The following is a 25,124-nucleotide window of genomic DNA, read 5'->3' on the forward strand; positions in this document are numbered from 1 at the left end:
TGTCTTCACTGCCATTCTTTGGTATCTGTTTCTCTTGGGGTCTTTGCTTCAGTCAGCCGTAGTCCGATCCCTGGCCACCCGGGCTGGGCCTCTACCCCAATCCCCTCTCAATCTGTCTCTGTTTCCATTTTTTCGGCTTCAACATCTATATCTGGGGTCAGGTTTTCCCTGTTCCTACTTCTCTCTGAGTCTCCATCTCTGATTCTGTGTGTGTCTCTATCTCCGTGTGACTATTTCTTTTTTGTCATTTCTTAGGAATATCTGTCTCTACCTCCTCCATCCAGCCTGTTTCTGAACCTGCACTACCCCAAGTCTCTTTTTCTTCCAGAGTCTCTGTTCTGGATCTACCCGTAGGCTACCCCTCCTTCTGTTTCTGCCCATTGTTACTATATCTGCCCTGGGTCTCACCAACACCAGCCCTCTTTAGCCATGATTTCAGGACCTGTCTTCCTTCCTAGTATCTCTCTCTCCCCAGCCCCTCCGCCCTTCCTCTTCTTCCAGGTGGCTGGTCCTCAGCTAGTCCTGGAGCTCTTGACTCGGGAGTGGGGAATTTTTGTTGCCCGAGAAGCGCATAGGGTTCCAAACTTCTACTTCGACGGCACTGGTTGCTCTTCCGTTAAGGACCAAGGCCAGGCCCTGCGCTGTGCTGCCTGCGGTTACTGGATCCCCAGAGGCCCAGCCCGAAATCCAGAGTTTGAGTCCCCTTAGACTGCATGCCCCGCCCGCCATCCCGCCCTCCGCCCTCCTGGGGGCGGGAGAGGCAGGAGAAAGGAGGGGGAGTCCCCCCCCCAAGGTTGGTCTTTCCAGGGCACCGCGGGCGCTATAAAGGCTCAGCCATAGCCCTGAGCCACGCCTGGCTCTGCTGCGCCGCAGGCCCCCTTGCCCCTTCCTTGGTTCTGTACTTCCAGCCCCTGAACTGCCTGTGATCGCTCTGTGGTGACTTTTCCCTTTCTGTTCTCCCCCCAGGCAGCCGCCGAGGGCATGGACTATTCTTACGACGAGGACCTGGACGAGCTATGCCCGGTGTGCGGAGACAAGGTATCCGGATACCACTATGGGCTGCTCACCTGCGAGAGCTGTAAGGTGAGCTGCCCCCACCCCCCTCAGGCCGACCCACGGACTGAGGGATTCAGACGAACTCGGGAGGGAGGACGATGGCGGGGCCACTGACAGGCAAAGGACCGTGAAGGGAGGGGTGACGGCCAGGCAGCACAGTGACGGGGAACTCTGGCCAAGGTGGGTCAGCAGTGGGGAAGGAGAGAGATGAGGACCCTCAGGAAGCAATAGAACTAACTGGCCCGGGACGACTGGGAAAGAGGGAAAGGGAGAAAGGGTGCTTTGGCCGTCTGCGACAGTGGGTTGGATAGCCTGGGGGTAGTCCAGAGTTGACCGAGGGGATCTGGCCTGGCCAGCCCGGTGAGAGGAAAGGGGAAGGGATGATGACAGACCTGGGTTGGGCGGGGAGGGGAGGGGGAGACGGAAAAAATGGAACGTGGTTGGAAGAGAGGAGGAGCTTTAAGCTGATGGAGTAACCAGGACAGGACCCCGTGTCCCTAATAGATGCTCGGGACAAGTTAGCCCAAGAAAGAGGGAGGGGACAGGGAGAAGGTGTATTGTAGCTGTAACGCAGTAAGGACTGGGACAGACAGGGGGAAAAAGAAAGTGACAGGTGCCGGGGGCTCCCTAGTCTGAAAACTAACACTCAAGCTGAATTTGAGGGGCTTCGGGGAGTCCCGGAGGCGCTGTGACGGGGCAAAGCGAGTGAAGTGACTGTGACAGCGCTCCGGAAGCGCTGACTCTGGACAGCTCCTCCTTCCCACACCCACCTTCCTGAAAGAGACTTTGGGCCCGAGGCGGGGCGGTCAAGGAACCAAAAGCCCCGAGGGCCGGGATTGCAACCCTCTCCCGGTTCCCGCTAGAAGAAGCCTCTATTTTGTTGCACTCTGTTGAATCCCGCCCCCCTTCCCCCAGTTGGGGCAAGAATAACTTTTGGATTCTCCAGGTGCAAGGTCGTCCCTGTCAACTTGTCAGTTTCCTGGGACCTGCGGAGTCAATTGCGGAGAGCCTTATCTCTCTCTAATCCCTTTAATTCCAGTTAGGAAGGGTTTGGGCTAGTTCTGGGGGCCGCTGCCCTTCACGGTCAAAAAGGGGTCCCTGGGGACACAGACCCTCTCCCTGTCATCTGCTTGTACCTGGCTCTCGCCCAGCCTCGCGGCCCGAATCTTTCCTGGAGCCGCGTGGAAGCCTTTCTCTGTGCCGACTGCGCTCCGAGGAACTATCTTGGAACAAGCTCCTCTCCTTGCGAAAAAAACACTCGTCTTCTTTCCCGCACAGCCGCTCTTTGGTTCGGACTAGTGCGTTAGCCCCCTTCCCCGTTCCCTGTTCCCAGCTCCGGGGGCTGTCTCCTCACCTGGACCTAAGGCAGTTCCCGGGGGATCCTAAGCTTCTTCGTTTTCCTGCTGAACTCTTCCACTCTTGGCCTAACTATGGAAACCCTGTTCCTCATTCTCTTTCCTTGGATCTTCTCCAACCTTCCCCCCCCCCCCATTCTCTCCTCTCTCCCTGTGTCCTGTATATTCTTGCCTCTCGCCATATCCTTGTTCTCGACTTCTTTCCCTTCTCTCCACTTTTTCTCAAATTTCTCCCTTTGTCCTTTCCCCAACCCTCTTCCCAGCTCCCCTTCCCTTTCCCATGCCTTCTACCCATGTCCTTCCACATTGTCCCAAGGTCCCTTCCTCTGTCTCCAGGCCTTCTTCCTTCACCTCTTGGTCTCTCCCCTCTCCTTACATCTCTTTGATTCTCATGTGCTTTCCCCACTCCCCTTGTCCTCTCGTCTCCATACATCCTCTCCTTACTCTCGGCATCTTCTCCTTTCCCTGGGTCCTTTCCTTTTATTCTTGGGTCCTCTCCCCACATCTTTTCCCATCTTCTTTTAGCCTTTCTTCTCATCCCTTGTCAGTTCCCAGTCCTCCAACGCTCTGCTACATATCTGCTCCCTGAAATCTTTCCCCCCTTTTTTCATTTCCTATCCCACGTTCCCCACCTTCTCCCTACTCCTCCATGTCTCCTTTCATCTTTCAGTATCCTTTCCCCAGGCCTCTTCTTGTAATCTCTCTCTCCTTTCCCCTCCTCCCACAGTTTCTTCCTTCATCCTCTCTCAGCTGCCTCTCCCCAACGCAGGTGTTCCCTCCCCCCACCCCCCAACTGGCCTCCCCTACCGGACTCTCGGGTGCTAACTCCCTCCGTATCTCCCCGGGACACAGGGGTTCTTTAAGCGCACCGTACAGAATAACAAACACTACACGTGCACCGAGAGCCAGAACTGCAAGATTGACAAGACACAGCGAAAACGATGCCCCTACTGCCGCTTCCAGAAGTGCCTGACTGTGGGGATGCGACTGGAAGGTGGGTGTGATTCGGCCCCAGCCCCAGCCCTGGCTCAGTGGCCATATGTCCTTTCCCCTAGATTCCTCTCTCCCTGCTTCCTCCGTCTCCAGCACCCGCTGGTGCCCCAGTCTGCAGGGTGGAGGAGGAGCTACTTCAGTAGGGGAGCAAGAATTGAGTTTATTGTAAAGAGAGAAAAGGGCTAGAAAATGTGGAGAAGAGAGCTGGGAGAAGGTGGCCCAACTTGACCAGTACAATGAGTGGGAGGGGCAGGTAGGTGACGGGGGCACGGAGGAGGGAGGCCTCAGTGATACGGGGAGAGAGCTTCTGACGGGGGTCTGCGTTATTCTGGGGGTGGTGATCAGGTATGATCCTGACCTCCGGAGATCATAGGGGAATTTTCTGAAATTGTGCTTCATTCACTTACCAAGACAGCTAGTGTAGTGATAAAAGTCATGGAAAATTAACCATTAGACCTGGGTTCAAGTCTGGACTCTACCATCGCCCACTCAGTGTGACCTTCCTTGGATGAGGAATTGGACATTTCCTCCTGTGAAAAACGAGAGAGGTTGGTTTGGATGGAGCTATTTCATGATTCCATATCCAAACTCCTCTCCAACCCTTTCTGTGTCCTTTTTGGTGATGCTCTCAAATTTGTATAGTATTTTAAGCTTTTCAAAGCTATTTCTTCAGTGTGAGTCAGGGCGTGCAAAGAGAATTATCCCCATTTTACTGATGAGGAAACTGAAGCTCAGAGAGGGAAAGTGATTTGTTCATTGTTCACAAGGCTAGCACGAGTGTCAGAGCTAGGAGTAAAACACAGGTCTATTGACCTAAAATCTGCCACTTCTCCCACTAAGACACGCTGCCTCTAAGTATGGAGGAGTAAACAAGCATAAGCTGCCCTCTGGGATCCAAACCAGTTGTCTTGGAACAGGGCTGGGACAGCCACAATTTGTGATAGTTCAGAGGGACTCCTCCCACATATTGACATTCTAGACATGTGGTCATGTCAGTGGTTGAAAGGAACCCATGTGGTATGGAGTTGGAGGATCTCCCTTTGAGAACCAAATAGTTTGAATGAATTTGAAATCCATCAACTTGTCTATCTAAACATACTCTTCCTAAGCACCTACTGTGTGCATGGCCTGGAACGCATCATTGGAGGAGGTGGTGCAAAGAGGAATCTATTATAATCTCTTTCCTTGGGGAGTTTGTAGAAGGAGAGATGAGATGTGTGCCAATACCCAAAAGAACATGATATGGTGATGAAAAGAGGTACAAACAAAATACTGTAAGGCCTGCTTGGAGGAAAGAAAGATCACTTTTGGTACCATAGGGGAGGAGAGAGAAGGGAAAGGCTCAGGAAACACTCCATGGAGGAGGTAGCATCTGAGCTGATCATTGAAGATGCTCCAGAGAGGTTTCTTCAGACAGCCAAGCTGCAGTGCTGACTCTGCTTGCTTTTACTGTGATCCTCTTTACACAGGGGATGTAAGAAATGGCACTGATCTATTTTCAAGCCCCTCCAAATTCCCTTCTCTCTCTCTCTCTCTCTCTCTCTCTCTCTCTCTCTCTCTCTTCTCTCTTTCTCTCTCTCTGAGTGTGTGTGTGTGTGTGTGTGTGTGTGTGTGTGTGTGTGTGTGTGTATGTAGGGGAGAAGACAGGAAGTTCATAACTCAAAACTCAAAGAACACCAGGACATGGGACGTTAGCACCAAAAGAGATCTTAGAATACAGAACAGAGGTTGTTAGGGCTAGAGAAGACCTAATAACCTCAACTGTTAGAACAAAGAACTTTAGCGCTGCAAGGGACCTTAGAGGTCATCTAGTTGGAGGCAGTGCAGTACAGTAGAAAGAACAATAGCATTGCAGTGCGAGGACAAAAGTTTTCAAATCCCACCTGACATAACCTGTGGGACCTCCACCAAATGATTTTGTTTCCCTGGACTCTAGTTCCTTCATCTATAAAATTAGGGGTGGATGGGTTAGGAGATCTCTTAGATCTCTTTAAGCTTCTAAGATCTAATGTCTTTTTATCTTAGAAAGGTGCTATAACCTATTCAAGATCACCAAGTGATTTAACAGCCAGGGCAGGACCAGGAGCAATGCCTCCTGAGTTCCTAGCTAGGACTTTTTCCATGGCCCCACAATGTGAGCATAATTACGTATATTCTTCAACATTGGTGGGAGAGTGGGGGGCAGGGGGCTGGGCAATGTTATCTCATCGAGTCTCAGAAACAGAGGAGGGGATAACAGAGGAGATTCTAGAAAAGGGAAGAAGGACCAGCACTAGCTTTGGCACAGATCAGTAACTGATTGGGCTCTCTATTCATCTTCCTCCCTCTCTCCTTCTCTCCCTCCCTCTACTCTTCCTGGGCCAAGGGAGGGCTCTCCCTGTTCCCTAGGAGGCTCTCTGGCTGTGCTGAGAGATGGTGGGGGAGGGGCATAGAGTAGAGAAGGAGGGAGGGAGGAGGGAGAGCTGAGCTGCAGAGAAGCACCTGTTCCCAGCCAAGTGACACATTCTTGGGCCGTGGGAGGAACATCTGGCTGGGGACTGGAGAGGCCTTCCCGGGGGGAAGGAGCTTCCGGAAGGGTTGGGCTCACTCAGGTTTGAACAAAATAGAGATCCATTTATCCATTCATTCAAACAGATACTTCCCGAGCACCTACTATGCGCCAGGCCCCATGCCATCCCCATTGTAGGGAATACAAATATAGGTAAAACCATCTCCCTGTCGTCAGGGTTCTGAAAATCTTCTAACAAGGAGAGACACTATACAATGCAACATAATAAGCATTTATTAAGCATCTACTGTGTGCTGAGTACCATGCTCAGGGACTTACAAAGTATAGATGGAGGAAATAAAACGCTAGCATCTAGGGGAGCCCAAAACACTGAGCCCTAGGCTTGATAAGGCAGGGTTTCCCTCCTATAAGGCATGCTATTTCTTCCCTCCTAAAAGACACCCAGCTGCCCCAACCCGTTTCTGGAGGGGGAAAGAGGAAGAGCAGGAGCCTCATTTTCCTACATTCCCCCCACCCATGTTTGTTTAAAGCTAGGAAAGCAAATCAGAGTTGGATTGGACAGTCTGAGGCCCAGGGCAACAATTTATCTGGAAGGGACAGAGAGTCAAGTGGTTCCCAAACTGGGGCAGAGCCATATTCCTTAGAATACCAGCTATGGTGGATTGCCAGTCACCTGAAGTAAGATTCAGAAACTCATCGGGTAAGTGAGTGTGGGTCATTTTTTTAATGGATATAGCCCTGAAAGTATGGCTGATAAGGCATCCTCCATTTGCTTTAATCATTGTCAGAGAATGTCAGAGCTAGAGAGGACCTTAGAACATAAACATCAGAGTTAGCGGAACATAGACTGTTAGAACTTAGAACATAAACATCAGAGTTAGTTAGGGCATAGATTGTTAGAACAAAGAAGAGAGAATGTGAAAACCTCAGAATATAGAATGTTAGAGATTTAAGGAACTGTCGTGGCATTCCATGCAGCAAACATTAAATGTCTACTGTATAGAAGGCACTGTATTAGGGGGCCAGGGATACAAAAAGAAAACAGTAACAACAACAATTAAGTCCTTTCCCTCAAGAAGCTTACAATTAGAGTAAAGTAACCTGTGTGTGAATAAATATAACAAAAAACTAATTTGAATCAGAAAGAGAAAAGACTAACTCTGTGTGTGTGTGTGTGTGTGTGTGTGTGTGTGTGTGTGTGTGTGTGTGTGGTTTGAGCAAGGACCAGCGAAACCTTAATGGAGGAAGTAGGAGCTAAACTGAGTATTGAAGGAAGATGAAGATTCTGATAAACAGATTTGAGGAGTTAGTTTCCAGATGTAGGTGATAGTTTGTGTGAATGCATGGAAGTGAGAGGGAGTCAGGTGTAAAGAACAACTAGAATAGTGGTAGTTTGGCTGGAATTCATAGTTCATGAAAGGGAGTAATGTGAAATTAGAGTGGGAAAGTGGGTTGGAACCAGATTGTTGTGAGCCTTGAATGCCAAGCTAAGGAGTGTATATACTTTATCCAAAGGCTGTTGGGATCCAATGAAGTTATTTTGAGCAGAGGAATGATATGGTCAGTACCTGGGATGTTAGAACATAGAGTCTTAAAACTGGAACACAAAGCTTCAAATGTAGAAGACTAGGGTAAAAGAGACCCTTAGAGATTAGTGCTTTCATTTTGTAGATGAGAAAACCGAGGCTCATAGAAAAGAAATGCCCTGTCATGCCGAGGGTTAGTTGCAGATCTGGGGTGTCATGCTTTCATTTATTAATCTCTAAGAGCCAGGGTGGGAGTTGGGGGGGTGGAGATTGGGGAGAGGAGCCAGGGGAGGCCCAGGTGACTTCTCTCTGGTCAGTCCAGAGGACTTCTTGACAAGATCCCTCTTGCCTTCTCCACAGCTGTTCGGGCAGACCGAATGCGAGGTGGGAGAAACAAGTTTGGTCCCATGTACAAGCGAGACCGTGCCTTAAAACAGCAGAAGAAGGCCCTAATCCGAGCCAATGGATTCAAGCTTGAGACGGGTCCACCCATGGGACCTCCTCCACAAACTGACTACCCCTTGGCACCAGCCCTTCACCCAGGGGCCAAGGGCTTGGCACCCGCCCCACCTGCAGGGCCTCCTGGTGACTATGAGCGGGGCCCCTATGGTCCTCCCAGCCTACCTATGGCTGTACCCACTCATGGCCCACTGGCTGGCTACCTCTACCCTGCCTTCCCTGGTCGTGCCATCAAGTCAGAGTATCCAGAGCCCTATGCTAGCCCCCATGAGCCGGCTCCCCCCTATGGCTACCCAGAGCCCTACCCCAGTGGCCCTGGCCTGCCAGGGGTCCCAGAGCTCATCCTCACACTGCTGCAGCTAGAGCCTGATGAAGGCCAGCTCAAGGCCCGAATCCTGGCCTGCCTACAGGAGCCTGCCAAGGGCCGGCCTGACCGACCCACACCTTTTGGCCTCATGTGCAAGATGGCCGACCAGACCCTCTTCTCAATTGTTGAATGGGCTCGAAGCTGTGTGGTGTTCAAGGAGCTGGAGGTGAGTGGCTAAGGTCAATGGTCCCCTTATGCCTGTCCTTCCTCTCCCCTCCCCCACCTCCTTTTCTTTCCTCTTTCTTTTCCTCTTCTCCAATCTTTCTCATTTTCTCCTTTCTCCCCCCTTTTCTCTCCTCTTTCTCCCCTTTCCTCTCACCTCTCTCTCTCCCTCCCTCCCTCCCTCTCTCTCTCGCTCTCTCTCTGTCTTCCCCCTTCTCCCACTCTTTCTCTTCAATCCCTTTCTCTTTTTCTGGTATCTCTCTGGGTCAAGAGTATGGTGGTGAGAGAGACAGAGAGAAACAGAGACAGAGACAGAGACAGGGACAGAGAGAGACAGAGACAGAGACAGAGACAGGGACAGAGAGACAGAGACAGAGACAGAGAGACAGAGACAGAGACAGAGACAGAGACAGAGAGAGAGAAAGTTCCCACCCCTGATAGTGAGATGTGGTATGGGAAGAGCATGAATTAGGCATCAGGGGGTCTGGGTTGGCTTTTCTGACTTTGCTGCTTTTTAGCTGGATGATACCAGAGTAGGTGGCTTCTCAACTTGGGGCCTCAGGTTCTGCCTGTGCAGCATCCTTTAGTTGTAAAATGGCAGATTGTGAACCCGAGTATCTCTAAGGCCCTTTCCAGGTTTATGTTCCTACAACATGACAGAGAAAACAACCAAAGACATCTCTGTTTCTATTCCTGTTTCTTCTTTCCTTCCCTTCCTCTTTGATTTCCACTCTCCAGCTTGCTCTGGGACTTTGTCCCACTCCCATCTCTCCCTTTGCTCTGTCTTCCTCTCTTTAGCTAAGCTAGAGCCTATGTCCCTTCCAGTTCTAAAGCTAAGATCCTCATTTTCAGAGGTGGAAACTGAGACCCATAGAGATTAAGTGACTTGTGCAGACAGATAGTAATTAGCACTAATTAGTTATGATTTTTTGGCCTTCAAATCTACTGCTCTTTCTACTATACCACTCTGTTCTTAGTTTTCTCATTCTCTCATTCTCTCTCTCTCTCTCATTCTCTCTCTCTCCTCTCTCCCCCCTTTCCTCCCTCTCTCCCTTACTTTTATTTCCCCATCTTTCTTTGATTTATTTAAATCATAGAATTGAATGAGAGCCTCAGATGTCCTTCAGACCAATGACTATTCTATCTCTCTCTTGCTCTTTATCTTTGTGACATACTGTCATGATAAGAAAAATGGATTAGGAGTAAGGAGACCTGAGCTCCAGTCTGGCTCTGCCCTTTATTCCTTGTGTCATGTTGGATGAGTCACTACTCTTTAGGCCTCAGTTTCCTCACTTGTAAAATGAGGGGGTTGGAGGAGATGACTTCTGAGATGTTGCCCGGCTGTTATGGTCTCCTGCATCTCTGCCATCTGTGATTCTCTGATGGAAGAGGTGGAATCAATTCAGAGGTTTCCCCTTTGCATACCCTCCCTGAATACTGTAAAGGCCAGAATAGAGATCCTGGATCCTTTTAGTTCTCTGGGCTTAGGGAAGGGAGCTATATTGTTATGTATTCACCTGCCTGCCTGGCCCTGTCCACAACTGGAGAACAACACAGGAAAGAAAGGTTTCAAATCTTGTCTGCCCATGCTGCACAAAGTGAGAAATTTATGAGAAATCTACCCATGAACCATTGAGCACGGCTGATATTTGGGTTTCCAGGTTCTCCAGGTACATTGGTCTCTGGGAGATACTCACAAGGGAGGGACATCACTGGGGTGTGGCATCACAGCAAGGATTTGGAGGGAATTAGTGAGGGCATTTTTATTAACTTTTGCCTCTGATTCCTTATTATTATATGGGGCTGACCCGGAATTCTTTTTATAAAAATTAAATATATTTTTCCATGCAAAAATCTATTTTCTCTCTTTCCCACCTCTCTACATAAATTTAAAAGGAAAAAAAAAACTTGTAACAAAGATGTGTAGTCAAGCAAAACAGATTCTTACATTGGCTATATCTAAAATATCTATGCCTATCATATAATATAATATAATATGCATAAAATATAATATAATATGCATAAAATATCATATGCATATGTGGGTATACTGACCACATTCCCACACTGACAATGTCTAACATGTGCATATGCATATACATATACACACATGTGTTTTGTATGTGCATGTGTATATATGTGTTTATTTATGGCATATATTTACATATGCAATGTGCTATTATTATATATGTTATATGCATGTTATTTCATACAGTGTTCCCCTGGTTCTGTTTACTTCATTCTGTATACAGTTCATACGCATCTTCCCAGGTTTTTCTGACCCTGGGTTCTTGAAGGCTGTGTTAAGGTGAGCTCTGACTAATTCTACAGAGCTGAAAAGTCTTGGAACAGGCTTTTGTGCATCTGTGTCCCAGGACCAGTCTCACTAGGTATGGGACAGAAAACTCATTGCTGAGTTGGCTGTATGTGGGTGAATTTTTTGGCCTCAGCAGTTCTCAAGGAGAAAGTACCTAGCCCTACAAGGGTTGGTGCATTGGTAGAGGGAGTCATTGTGGTACAGTGGAAAAAGAATTGGCTCTAGAATCCAGAGAACCTGGGTTCAAATCCCACCTTTGACATGGGAATGACAGGTTGGGCTAGTCTCTCCGGACCTTAGCGTTCTCATCTATGAAACAAAGGGTGGTACTGGATGACCTTTAATGTCCCTTCCTGATCTCTATCTATGATCCTACGAATTCCTACAGAAACTAGTCTTTGATGTATAAAAGGAATGGGAATGAGGGAATAGGGTAGCTGGGACCTTCCTACTGATAATGTTTCTGGCAAAGGCAGACTGGCCTCTGCCTTCTATTGCTCTTCCAACCCCTGGGCTGATTCTCTTCCATTCTCTGTCCCTCAGGCTGAGATAAGAAGAAAGGCAACAGGAATAGTAGAGACACAATAAAGAACTTCCCAATAAGATGAAAAGTTCCCAATAAGATGGAGCAGAGGTTCTTAGGGAGTTGGTGGGAACTCCCATCCCTATAATGTGGTACCAGGGAGAGGGACACTTCGAGAGGGTACTTCTGGGCTCTTTCACTTTATATGTTTTGACAGGCTGTGTTTCATCTTTCTACATTTTGGTCTAACATTCTATCACTGAGGTGAGAAATAATTTCTGTACCCTACTAGCTCTCAAAGATTCAGACTCTGCTGATTTCAGGAAGTCGAGGGGGAGGTGTCCCTGTGGGCAGTGACTGTTTGTCTCAGTCCTATCAGTGTTTGCCTTCTATTCCAGCCGGGATGTTGTTGTTCCTGGATCTGGATTGTAAACAGTGGGGCCAAACTGGGCTCTGGGGCTGGAGCAGCCTTGACTGGCTCTCATCTGTGCTGATGCCTGGAGAGCCACGGTTTCCTCTGAGCATGCCGGGTACAGCCTGATGTCTCTCCTGGGAAAAAGAGGGCAGACTAAAGGCCCTATCTGTTCTCAAGACTGGACTGGGCTGGCCTATGGGGCAACATCTGTTCTTGGGTCAGGGTGGGGACCAGGGAAGGGCACGATTTTCCATCTTAGATACCTGGGACAGGGCTATCAGCTCCAAAGGCCATGGTCCATCCTGGGAGGATGAAGGTTGGGGGAAACAGTCTGAGGGTACTCTTTGCCCTGGTCTCTCTGTGACTGCTGGAATGGAAGCTGGCTAATATAGCCCTGGAGGCCTAGACATGAGCTGTGTTTATTAACATAAGCCATATTTCATATCTGAATGGATAGTGTCATGGAGTTTGGGGAAAGCTGTGAAGTGGGTCCAATTAAGCTAGGAAATATTACAGGTAGGAGAAAGAGAGTCACCAGGACCCCTGAGAGGGCAAATCCTCTCTTCAGTGGAGGACCCTGGGTTCTTTCACATGCCCAGGCCTCAGTTGGATGCATTCGAAGGGCAGCAGAAGTAGGCAGACCCTGGGGTTTTCTACAGTTCTGGATTCCAGTGCAGGGGGCGGGGCATAAGGTGCCATCCCCATGAGAGTTTCCCATCCAGGAGAAGCAAGGCTTTCTGCCCACTTTGGTGAGCGTTTTTTCCTCTTCTACTGGCTGGGCCTTCCTGCTTCCTGTCTCCCTCTGCTGGGGTCAGCACCGAGCCCAAGAAACACCATTCATAGAACCTTACGATATTCTCAAAGCATTCATAGTGCTCTACATCATGGGACACCATTCATGATGTCGTACGATATTCTTAAAACAGCCATGCAGATAAATACCATCTGGGTCCATAGAATTCTCTCCTCATCTTGGGCTATGTACACATTCTTTCCTGCTGGCCCACCCGGGACCTCGTGGGGGTTAAGTAGCCTATGAAACAAGAGGCTTGGTTGGAAGTCGAGGACAGCCAGCTGAAAGGTTCTTCCCCATTCCTTTACATGGCAGAGCATCCCAGACACCACCCTTCACTTTCTTTCGGGAGGGTTGTGGAGAATCTACTTCCCTGAACATGTCTGTGGCACAGGCAGCCCCAGGAAGAGAGAGAGCGTCAACTCATAGGCTGCTAGAGCTGGTAGGGACTCTAGAAGATAGAATTCGACCCCCACAGTGTTAGTAGTAGAAGGAGCCTTAGGACATGGAAGTAGAGAGACTTTGGGACAGAGTATCTGAGAGATAGAAGGGACCTCAGGACACAGCATACAATCTCAGAGCTGGACCGAACCTCTACTGACTGGCCGATGGATGTGTATTCCACTAAGGTTCTTGGGAGTTGATTCATGCTAACTTCTTATATTCAGATAGCCTGCCCACTGCTGCTGTACCTACTGCCCAAGAGAGTTACAACCCATCTCCTTTCTGCTCAGGCCCTGGCCAAACCCTGTGTTAGTCTGAAGGCTGGAGAAGAAGGGCAGGGGGTTGGAAAGAGAGCAGGGGAGGACCATGGGGGGAGGGTTATGGCTAATAGTCCCTTTTGACATCAGTTCACACTCCACGTCTGGCCTTTGAAGCCCCCCGGAGCCACGATTGGCAACAGATTTAACTCCCCAGATATATGGTTTCATTTAAGGGGCAGTAATTCTGTCAGTCTGTCTCTGACAAATGAGCCCCCTGCCTGCCACTCTGTAGGGCTGGCCGGGAGCATGTCAACCACCCGAGAATTACAGACCCGAGCTGGCCTTCGGCAAGGAGACTAATCAGAGCAGGGAGGGTGCAGGGGGCTCCGGGGGCTGGTCTGCTGTGAGAGGGCCTCGGTAGGCCAGGGGTGGGGGCGACGGGAGCGAGGTCAGCGTGACATCCATAAATACCCTTCTGGAACGAGACGGGATGAGATGTGTCAAGGTGCAGGGGAAGATTTGCGGCCTCCCCTGGTCCAGAGAGAAGGGCTGTAGGCTGTAGGGAGTGGGGCCGGCCCAGGGGAGTGGTGGCCAACTTTGTCCTAGGGGCTATAAATTTCCATTTTTATATATATTTCGGAGGGGAGGGGGATAGGGCATGTACATTGGGACAGGAGAATAACCTTTAACTTGAGCCTCGTGAAGGTTAAACCAATTGTCTTTGGTTAAATGAGGGTCCCAGCCACCTGCCTTCTAACAGACTCACAGAATCATATAATGCTCGAGCAGACAAGGACCCTAGAACATAGAATGTCAGAGATGGCAGGGATCCCACAACATAGAATGTGAAAGCTTGAGGGGGCCTTAGAGGTTGTATGGTCCACTCTCCCTCTGCATTTATAGGATGAGGAAACAGCCCCAGTGAAGGAAAATGACTCACCTAAGGTCTCTGTAAATGAAAGACGGAGATAGGGATGCCTTGGAGCCAGTTCAGTCTTGCTGAGCTGATTGTTAAATTTTCAGTGTGAGCGTTTATACCGCAGAAGTCAGCAAATGCTGACAAATCAGGGCTTGATTTATGGTTCTGTTCACTGTCGAGACTTAAGAAAGTGGTGGAGAAGATGTGAATAATGTAGTAGATTAAACTATAATGTGTCCTACATTTCCTCCCCACCCTCCAGTTGCTTATTAAATATTTCCCAGCACATCCCTGACTAGAGCTCATGTCTTTTTTTTTTTTTTTTTGGCAGGGCAATAGGGGTTAAGTGACTTGCCCAGGGTCACACAGCTAGTAAGTGTCAAGTGTCTGAGGTCGGATCCGAACTCAGGTACTCCTGAATCCAGGGCTGGTGCTTTAACCACTGCTCCATCTAGCTGCCCATAGAGCTCATGTCTTTTGACTCCCAGGCTAGTGACCTTTTCCATTTCATGCTGTGTTCAATGACTGAAGGCTCCATTCATCTATCTCTTAACTAAGCAGAGAGATGAGTCAACATTGAAGCAGGAAGGAGAGTCTGAAATAGGCTTCCATTGCTGTTCGAGGAATTGGTAGGAATAGGTCAGTTGCTCCAAGCAAAATTATCGTGGATTGGGTTAGGGCCACTCTGCCCTTTACATTAGACTGCGAGAGAAAGGAGACCTGGGTTCAAGTCCAGCTGTGTGACCTTGGAGAAGTTACTGACCCTCTCTGGACTTCAGGTTCCTCTTTTTTATAATGAAGGTAATCATCCTTTTACTGCTTCCCTCCTGGGGTGGAGAAGGCTTCTATTATTATTTATACAGTAGCAGCACTTCTCCCAGCCATAGTCTCACTCTATTTTCAGAGCCACCTTGTAAGGGAGACAAAGATTATTATCCTCATTTTATAAGAAAACTGAGGCCCAGAGAGAGGATGTCATTTATAGGATTCATGACAGAGCTGGGTTCCCAGCCCCAGACTCTGTGTCCTAAGCTAAGGAGGGGTGGGGCAGGGCAGAGCTAGGGTTAGGAGGAGTAAGGTCTGACTTGGCTTTTGCCAGCGCTGATCTCTGGGGCAGGAGTTTGTACATGGCAGGTCTTCTGGGCCTTCCGAGTCCCTGGGTCACAGTGACCCCTTCCCCCTATCTTGGCTCCGGGAGATCTCTTTTATCTCCCATCTCATTCTGCTCCAGCACTAATAGCCCTGCGGGTGGAGGCTCCCTCTCTATCTCTAGGGCTCTGACTCCCAGTTCACCAGGTCAGAGCCCATAGCATCGCCTCCTTAACCACGAACCTTCTGTGGGCCGATGGTCCCGACTTTACGTTCTTTTCAGTGTCCTGTTCAAACAGCTGGGCCATTGAAGGGAAGGGAGAGGGAAGATGGGGAAGGAAGAGAAGGAGGTTGGGAGAGTGAGGGAGTTCACGTTGTTCCCTCTACTTAGCGCTGACCTCTGTCTAGGTTCAGCTCCTCCCCACGACAGGCAGGTAGGTGGTCTGTCAGCCAGTCCTGTTAGACATATGGCACTTAGCCACCATAAGGGAGCCATTTGCAAACAGCGTCTTTTTAATAGGAATCAGAAAACCTGGGTTAATTCACTATGTGACCTTGGGCCGGTCCCTTTCCTGTGTCTGAGCCTTAATTTCTTCATCTGTAATATGGGAGATTTGACACTAATATCTTATGGTTCATGTTCTTATGTTCTGAGGTCCCTCTCGTCTCTAACATTCTCTGTCCTGAGGTCTTCTGACACTAATATTTTATCTTCTCAAAGTTGTTCAAGCCCTACCATTTCATGCTCCAAGTCCCTGGATGGGACTTCCTTAGGAAGGTTGTCCAATGGCGGGGCTGGAGAGGTGTCCTTGAGCTTTGGAATGTGTGCCTGAGGGGCTAGAAGCCTGGAGGTTGAGAGGGGGATTCAAACCCAGGTCTTTGGCCCCCTGGTCTGGCCTTCCTTCTACTCCATTACAGCTGCCACCCTGCCCCCACCCCGTACCTCCCCTGCAGCCGCCCCTCCCCCAGGTTCTCCCACATACAGTCCCTTTATCTCCGTGACAGGTGGCTGACCAGATGAAGCTTCTGCAGAATTGCTGGAGTGAGCTGCTTGTTTTCGACCATATCTACAGACAGATCCAACACGGGAAGGAGGGGAGCGTTTTGCTGGTCACTGGCCAGGAGGTAACACTTTTCCTTTGTCTCCACCTCTCCTGCCCCTCCCTCTGTTCTTGGAAATACTTTGGGGATGTACATTTCTTAGTGTTAGGTTCCAAAGGATGAGATTCCAGGCAGGAATAGAATTTTCTTTCTGCTCTCTGTTGGACTTCATTCTCCTGTTCCAAATAATTGAGGTGCAGCCTCTTCTGTGTATCTCTACCATTGCATACTCCCTCCTTCCCCACTTAGCTCCCAGAAGCAGGTTAGGTTCCTCAAGAGAATTTTAATATGACAATGACAATACTAATATATTTCTCAGGTGCTTCATTTTCCCAAAGCACTACGGATTTCTGTGGGTTGTGCAGGAATGGCTAGCCTCATTTTACAGATGAGGAAACTAAGTCTCTTTTTTTTTGTTTGTTTGTTTTTTTAGTGAGGCAATTGGGGTTAAGTGACTTGCCCAGGGTCACACAGCTAGTAAGTGTTAAGTGTCTGAGGCCAGACCCGAACTCAGGTCCTCCTGACTCCAGGGCCAGTGCTCTATCCACTGCGCCACCTAGCTGCCCCAACTAAGTCTCTTTTATTGCTGTTTTTGGGGTAATTGTATCAGGAGCGCTGTACGTTTTCGGAAACTAAGTCTCAAGAAGGGAATTGACTTGCTTAAGGCCCTACAGCTAGTCATCTATCAGTGAAATGAGGAATGGGACCCAGGTCTGCTGACTTCAATCCTCTGGCTCTTTCCATTATACGAGTAGAAGGACACAAAGCAGAAACTGCCAAGTGGCAATATCACAACAAACCACACGACACACACTGTGACAATATGGAGCCTCAGAACTGGAAGGGACCTTGGAAGACATTTAATCCAATCTCTGTTCTACCGATGAATCCGTTTCATGTTGAGTTTCAGAATTTGCCACTGATTCTCTGCTGGAACATATCCGGTTAGAGTGCTTTACATATAAAGGGAGTTTGGAGTCCTCTCTGACCAATCCCGGCCGGCCCCCCCCCCCATCATCTCTTCATTTAAAGTCTTACTCATGGCAGTCTCAGAGATGAAGTCTTGACCAACATTATTCATCTTCCAATTTGGGGGCTTGACTTGGAAAAAAATGAGAGGAAAATAAGTGTGCATTGTGTGTGTGTATGTATGTATGTTGAATTATAGTATCATAGGACAGCTAGATGGCCCAGTGGATAGAGTGCTGGACCTGGAATCAGGAAGACCTGAGTTCAAATCCGGCCTCAGACACGTGGTGGTTGTGTGACCCTGGGCAAGTCACTTAACCTCTGTTTGCCTTAATCTGCTGGAAAAGGAAATAGCAAACTACTCCAGTATCTTTGCCAAGAAAACCCCACAGATGGTATTGGCATGCCCATTGGCATATCCATGGGGTCACAAAGAGTTGGACACAACTGAACAACAAATTATAGATTTAAAGCTGGAATAATGGATCTTAGAAATCATTTTACAGATGAGGAAACTGAGGCCCAGAGAGGGAAATAATTTATCCAAGGTCACAGAGGAAGTAAGTCCATGAGCTGAAATTTGAACCTGGATCCTCTTGACTGCAAATCCAATGTGCTTTCCAGTGTGTTTGTGAGAATTTTCTGGGTATCTGATAGTATCTGGCATATTGTGAGTTTGCATGTGTGTCTGTGGCTATGTGTCAATGTATATGGATACAGGTATGTATATCTGTGTGCTTATCTTTGTGAATGTGTCTGTGCATTCATCTGACAGCCTGTCTGTGTGGGGGAGTACACACATTGCAGAGAGGTGTGTGTGTGTGTGTGTGTGTGTGTGTGTGTGTGTGTGTGTGCATGCACGTGCCAGCGCTTTCTTGTAGCCACGTGTTGGAAGGAGCAGAGAGCTGTGGGCCTGCTCCCGCCCCCTCGGCCTGCCTGACCCTGCTCAGGGAGCTGAGTCTGAGCCCAGCTCCCATTCACCAGGTACAATGATTTACAAACAACAGCAAACGGCGGCTCCAGGCTCTTTGTGCCTGGAGGGCCCTTCAGAAACTGGCAGTGTCAGCTCTGGGTGCAGCCACTGATGCTTTGGCTCCTGCCTGCTGCCGCCGAGGCCTGGGCTGTGGCGGGGAAGTCGAGGGGGTGGCAGAAGAAGGGATGGGCCAGAGAAGACCTCCCAAGACCTGGCACTTACCCTGGGCGAGTCACTGCCCTGCTCGGAGCCTCAGCTTCCTTATCTCAAAAAGGAAAGGATTGGATTTGATCTGTGGTTCTCAAACTTTGTGATCTCAGAACCTCTTTATACTCTTAAAAATTGCGAGCACTCCCCCCCCCCAAGGGCTTTTGTTTTTGTGGGATATATATGTATATATGGTATTAGAAAGGAAGATCATCGTTATTATTTTTAACATAGTTTTGACCTTATGGACCCCCTGAAATGGTCTCAGGGACACCCCAGGGTTGACCAGACCACACTTGGGCATTGACTAATGAACACTTCTTATAGTCATTCAAAGTCTGTGCACCAGAAGTGAAAAATGGATTGCTATAAACAGTTTTTCTCCATCTTTTTTCTTTCCCTGCCCTTTTCCACATACCATAGAATATAATCAGATGACAGAAGAGAATACATTTTAATGAATAACAACAACAACAAATGGATCCATGTAAAATTTGCCTAAAATTTTGCCTAGTTCCTGTTTTCACTCTTGGAAGATGAAATTTAGGCAGTTCTGGGTCATGTACTGTGGTGGGATTTCTCTTTGCTTCTTCTCCCTTCAGTTTCTCTCCTCCCATATTCCTCAGGGTTCAGGAAGAGTCTTCGTGGTGGAGAGCAGGGTTCCAATCCCAGTTTGATGTGTGACCTAGAGCGAATCATTTCACATTTCTAGGCCCTCAGTCTCCTTTATAATATGATGTGATGGCAGTAACTTGGACAATCTAGAATGTTCAGGGATGATGACCTCAGGTTCTGTGGAATACTCTGGGAAAGAGATTAGCTGAAGAAAGAAAAGGTGGGAATGAGGGAGAGAACATGCCAAGGTTTCTTCACGTCTTTGTTTCCCCACCCCAGTGTGTTCTCAGAGACGGGAGGTATTACCCTGGACCCCTAGGGACTAAAGAGTTCAGAACCTAAGAATGACAAGGTTCCTTGCTGGGAGAAAGAAGATGGGGAGAGGACCTGTCTTGGACCCCTATAGAATTGGATAGACTGAAATAGCCTTTTATGGTGGAAATAGTACCATACTGAGTCAGAGGACCTGGAAATTCCCAGGTCCTCCATCAACTCACTGTGTGACTTTGAGTGAGTGACCTCCCCATTCAGGAGCTCAGTTTATCTATCTGTAAATTGAGGATAGGGAGCTAAATGGTCTCTACGCTCCTCTCTCATGCTAACATTCTCTATTTGCTTCTAACATTTTGTGTTCTAAGAACTCTTCCATCCCTGATATTTTATATTCTAAGGATCCCTAACAGTCTGTGTTCTTTCTATGGCCTAATTCTCTATTCTAAAGTCCTTTCCAGCTCAAACATTCTCCATTCTTTTAAAAATAGATTTTTATTGACATCTTTTATCTTACATCATTTTCACTTCTGAATATCTATCCCTCCCCTCCTCTACTCTGTGAGCCTTCCCTTGTAACAAGGAAGAATGAAGAAAGGGGTGGGGGGAAGCTGTTCAGCCAAACTAACCCACACACACAGTCTGATAGTCCACACCCAGTCAGCTCCTCTCTGCAAAGGAGGGGAAGATTCATTTTCTCATCTCTTCTTCCAGGACAAGCTTGGATGTTATAATCACATGACATTCTGTTGTGTTTTGTTTTCATCAAACAGTCTCTAATCTAAGGACCCTTCCATCTCTAACAGTCATAGATCTCAGGTCTCTTTGAACCCTAACATTCTATTGTTTGGCATTCTATGTCAGTTCAAACACTATTTTCAGGTCCTTTGATGCTCTAGATTTGATCCTCCAGATTTGGGGATGGGGAGGGAGTCTGGATCTGTGATTTCATTGGTGAAGGGAATTCTGCATCAGGAACCGCCTTCAATCAAGTCAGAAAAGCAGCTGTTCTGTAACTTAGAGTCCTAGAGAGCTGCCTAGTGGTCCCGAGAAGCCGTGACTCACTGGTGCTCAAAGTCACACAGCTAGTATGTGTCAGAGGCGGACTCCAAACCTAGATCTCTCTGACTCCAAGGCCAAGTTTCTATCCATTATGCACTGCAGCCTCTCACCCCTCTTTCCCAGAACCAGTACCTAGAAAACTTTGGAACAATTTCAAGTGAAATAAATAAACCTGGGGTCCAAACTCGCTCTTCCTGCCCTCCCAGCCCAGACCTGGGCAGGCCACATCTGTGCCACGTCCAGGGACCGTAGTTTGTAGAGGGGGTTGTGTATTCATGTGGGGATGTGGGTGTGGAGGGGCTCGGGCTGAGACTGGAATTGGGCTGATGACTTTTTTCAAGTGACTGCAAGGAAAAGAGAATTAGATCCTCTTGAGTTGGGGACGGTGGTGTCTGTTGTAAATAGACCTCTTCAGATTCCAGATTTGGAGAGGATCTAGCTCAGATGCCTTCCACTTTGTAGCTGATACCCAAAGGAAGAACTGACATGCCCACCTTCTCACAGCCGGGTCTCTGGCTCCAAATGCAGAACCTTTTCTATTACACCACATCACACAGTCCCTCCCTCTGATTCGGATAAGAGACCCCGGTGGTTTCCTTCTGATCCCAAGTCCTGCTTCTTCTTCCTCCAGGTAGACTTGTCAACAGTGGCGGTCCAGGCAGGGTCTCTTCTCCATAGCCTAGTGCTTCGGGCCCAGGAGCTCGTTCGACAACTGCACTCTCTACAGGTCGACCGGCAGGAGTTTGTCTGCTTGAAATTTCTCATCCTCTTCAGCCTTGGTGAGTGTGCAGCTGGGTTGGGAGGGTGAGTGTGGATGGGACCAGGTGGAGATGGGTAAGGTGGGGGAGTGTAATGAGCAATGGGGTTAGGAGTCAGAAGACGTTGGTTTGAATTCGGAGTTCATTGTGACCTTGGATGAGTTACTAACTTCTCTGCGCCTCAGTTTCCTCCTCTGTAAAATGAGGGAATTGGACTTGATTATCTTTAAGGTCTCTACTACCTCTAAAATTCTGTAATCTAAGATTTCTTCCAGTTCAGACATTTTGGGTTTTGTTCAAACATTTTACATCCTGAAATACCTCCTGGTGCTAAGATTCTCTTATCTAAAGTGCTTTCCAGCTCTAATATTTCATGTTTCTATGATATTATAAAGCTGTTCCCTCCCTCCCCCCCCCATACACTCGGGGGTCATTGTTCACTGGAAACCTCAGCCATTTGGTTTCTTCTGGAGGAGTCAAGCAGGCATCTATCACCCACTGTCAATCAACTCTTCACAATGAGGGCTAGTTGTTTACCTTAGATCCACAGCAATCTAGCAAGGATACGCAGATGGTCTCAGCATCAGGCCACACTAAAGACATCTCTCTCTCACACCCTCCCAGCCCCCCCACCCCCACCCCGTCCAATCATAAGCCTTGCTTGGGGGCCCAGTATGGCTCTGCCATATTCCAAAGCCCAGTGTACTAACGCAATAGCCATTTCCTGGTTGCAGGGTATCAGTTATTCTGGAGGGACTTTGGGGGATTTTGCAATGAATGTCGATTAGAATTGGGCAGAGAATTCATTCATTCGTTCGTTCATTCATTCATTCATCCATCCTTCATCCATCCATCCATCCATCCATCCATCTATTCAAGAAACATTTATTAAATAACGTTTTGCAGAACCCAACACCCAGGGCTGGGGAAGATGCAAAATCTAGACATGATTCCTGCCTTCATGGAGTTTACCACGGAGCGGGAGAATAAAACAAAAACACAAATACCTCCAGTATACAACATTATATGACAAAGACATTGAAGCATTATAAAACAGGGTGCTATGTAAGGTTTTCACCAAATTGGGGGTGGGGTGCTGAAGCACAGAAGGCTTCTCGGAGGAGTTGGTGCTGAGCTGGCTCTCAAAGTCTGGGTAGGAAGTCATCTGGAGAAGAGGAGGAGGGAGGACCAAGGTATAGGAAGCACACTGGGGCAGGGAAAACATAGACACTAGAATCGTGGGAGTGCTGGGGAGCTGACCTGTCCAGTTTAGCTGCAGGGAAGAGCCTTGGAAGAGAAGGCTAGAGATGTGTTGGGGGAAATGTAGATTTTTTTTCTTAAATTGATAAATTCTGTCTTAACACAGATGACACACATAAACAAACACACCAACAAACCACAAAGTGAGCTCCCTGAAAAGCAAAAAACAAAAGGGGTGTTTACGACTGATACTAGTGCAACTGTACCCTTTTGTCATTTGCAGTTTGTTTTGCAAAAGGGAATGCTGTGTGCTTTAAATTTTACAAATTTGCCAGGCGGCAACAACGTCACCCATTGTATTCAGCCGGAGTTTTGTTGCCTTTTAATATTGTCTTCATTTACATAGTTGTAGTCACGTGTGAATGTTTTTTCTCTCCTCAGCTTTACTTGCTTTCCTTTGTATCACTTCATTTGTCTTCCCATATTTCTCTGAATTTTTCACATGAGCCTTTTCCAACCTCCCATTTCCCCCCTCCCCCTTTTTGGGGGTCCTGACCTTATATTTTCTTTGGTATAGAGAATACTCAATGAGGAAATTCTCATTACCAAAGCAGGTAAACACTTGCTTAATTTAAAGAATTTGACAGATGCCCGGAGCAGGTAGGTGGTATGGTGCTTAGAGTGTGGCATTTGGAATCAGGATGACCTGAGTTCAAAGCCAGCCTCAGACACTTGCCAGGTTGAGTGATCATGGGTAAATCACATAACCTCTTAGCTTCTGTTTCCCCATCTATAAAATGAGAGTAATAATAATATCTACCTCACAGGGTTATTGTGAGAATCAAATGAGTTAACATATTTATGTAAAGCAGTTTGCAAACTTTAAAGCAATATATAATGCTGTTATTATTATTATTTTTAATTAGTGCCTAGCATCACATATCCAATAATATTAGATGCAGGATACAAACCCAGCTCTTCCTGACCACAAGGTTTAGTGGGATGCTACCATTTATTATTGCCCTAAGAACAATAATATCCCATTACATCAACATATCTCAATTTATTCAGCCATGTCCCAGTTATTGAGCATATAGTTTATCAACTTTTGCTGTTCAAAATAATATTGCTATAAATATTCTTCCCAAAGGACAGCTTCTTAGTTTGGCATATCCCAAGCTATGGAGTAGTGAACAGGAATGAAGGTACTAAGGGTTGGTGGCACATTGAAAATCATACTGATTTTGGAATCATCAGAAGATGAAGGTTCAAACACCAGTTCTGGCATGCTGTGACCTTGGACAAGTTACTGTTTGTCCTCAGTATTTTCACCCATGAAATAAGGGTAGTATTACCCCTGCTACCTTCCCCATTGGGTTATTGTGAGGATCAAATGAAATAATGTCAGTGAAGATAATAAGATCACAGATTTAGAGCCAGAAGGAAATTTATAGGTCATCTAATTTACATTTCTCATTTTACAGAGGAGGAAGTAGGTATTTTGTAAACATAGAAACAGAATATATGCTTTACAGCAAATAATGATTTACATTTAGGTAATATTTCTTTTACAAAGTGCTATATGAATGTGAGAGTGTAGTATGACCAAAAGAACATCGAATTTGTAATTTGATGGAATCCCAATTAAGCTATTTACTAAGGGCGGCTAGGTGGTGCAGTGGATAAAGCACCGGCCCTGGATTCAGGAGTACCTGAGTTCAAATCCAGCCTCAGACACTTGACACTTACTAGCTGTGTGACCCTGGGCAAGTCACTTAACCCCCATTGCTCTGAAAACAAAACAAAACAAAAACAAAAAAAGCTATTTACTAGTCCTTTCACCTCGACCCCCTCTGGGCCTCAGTTTCTTCATCTATAAAATGGGTGATTTTGATTAGGCTCCTTCCTATTCGAAATCATGTAATCCTAAATTATTATTATAATTGGCTATATGCCTGGAATTTCCCTAAATTCCAGAAGTGAGCCATATAATTCTGAATCCGAGTGGAATCCCCTATGGAGGACACAAGGATGGGGATGGAAGAGACTGGGGCATAAGTTCCTCAGTTAGAGGAGGTCTTTGGTCCAGCTTGGGGATACAAGTCGGCTCATCACCCTGGGTGCCGCCTTCTTGGGCTCCTGGCCCAGGACCTCTATGCTTCCATGATTAGCTCCCTCTGACCCAGACTAAATATCCCAGAATTAGAGCAGTGGCAAAGAAAGCTCCTCGCTGTCCCATCCTCCCTATTCAAATCCTTTCTTTGTCTCAAAAATCCTTTTCTCCCTTTCTCTGGGATTATAGTACTATAACCTGCTTCCCTCCCCTCCCCACCCTTCCACCTCAACATTTCTGTCCAGACTGATCTGATGACATCTGTTGGGGGTCCCAGCCTCTTCTATCCATCCTCCCACATTACCCTGTTCCCTTCTCCTGTAACTAGTTCTCATTCCTTTAACACTTTGTAATTTATTATTGATAGCATTACCACCATTTCTTTCTTTTTTTTTTTTTTGGTGAGGCAATGGGGGTCAAGTGACTTGCCCAGGGTCACACAGCTAGTAAGTGTCAAGGGTCTGAGGCCGGATTTGAACTCAGGTCCTCCTGAATCCAGGGCGGGTGCTCTATCCACTGCGCCACCTAGCTGCCCCACCACCATTTCTATAACACTTTGAGGCTAGAAAAAATGTTCCCCTTACCGAAAGGTATTTAGGACAATGATTATGATTCCCATTTTATGGCTGAGGAAGCAGAGTTTCAGAATGGGAAGGTCACTTGGGCAGT

At 47.6% G+C, this 25,124-nt stretch overlaps 1 protein-coding gene across 1 annotated transcript in view; it reads left to right on the plus strand.

Moving 5' to 3' along the window:
• Nucleotides 1-981: 981 nt before the first annotated feature.
• The window catches only part of NR5A1 (nuclear receptor subfamily 5 group A member 1), a 37,970-nt gene continuing 13,827 nt past the window's right edge, over nt 982-25,124 (plus strand). The window contains exons 1-5 of the mRNA XM_043986441.1: nt 982-1,083; nt 3,264-3,405; nt 7,800-8,431; nt 16,193-16,312; nt 21,016-21,163. Of these exons, the coding sequence (XP_043842376.1) occupies nt 982-1,083; nt 3,264-3,405; nt 7,800-8,431; nt 16,193-16,312; nt 21,016-21,163 (1,144 nt within the window). The remainder of the gene's footprint in view (nt 1,084-3,263; nt 3,406-7,799; nt 8,432-16,192; nt 16,313-21,015; nt 21,164-25,124) is intronic.

Source organism: Dromiciops gliroides, chromosome 2 (genome assembly GCF_019393635.1).
Source record: "Dromiciops gliroides isolate mDroGli1 chromosome 2, mDroGli1.pri, whole genome shotgun sequence".
NCBI classification, from domain to species: Eukaryota; Metazoa; Chordata; class Mammalia; order Microbiotheria; family Microbiotheriidae; genus Dromiciops; species Dromiciops gliroides.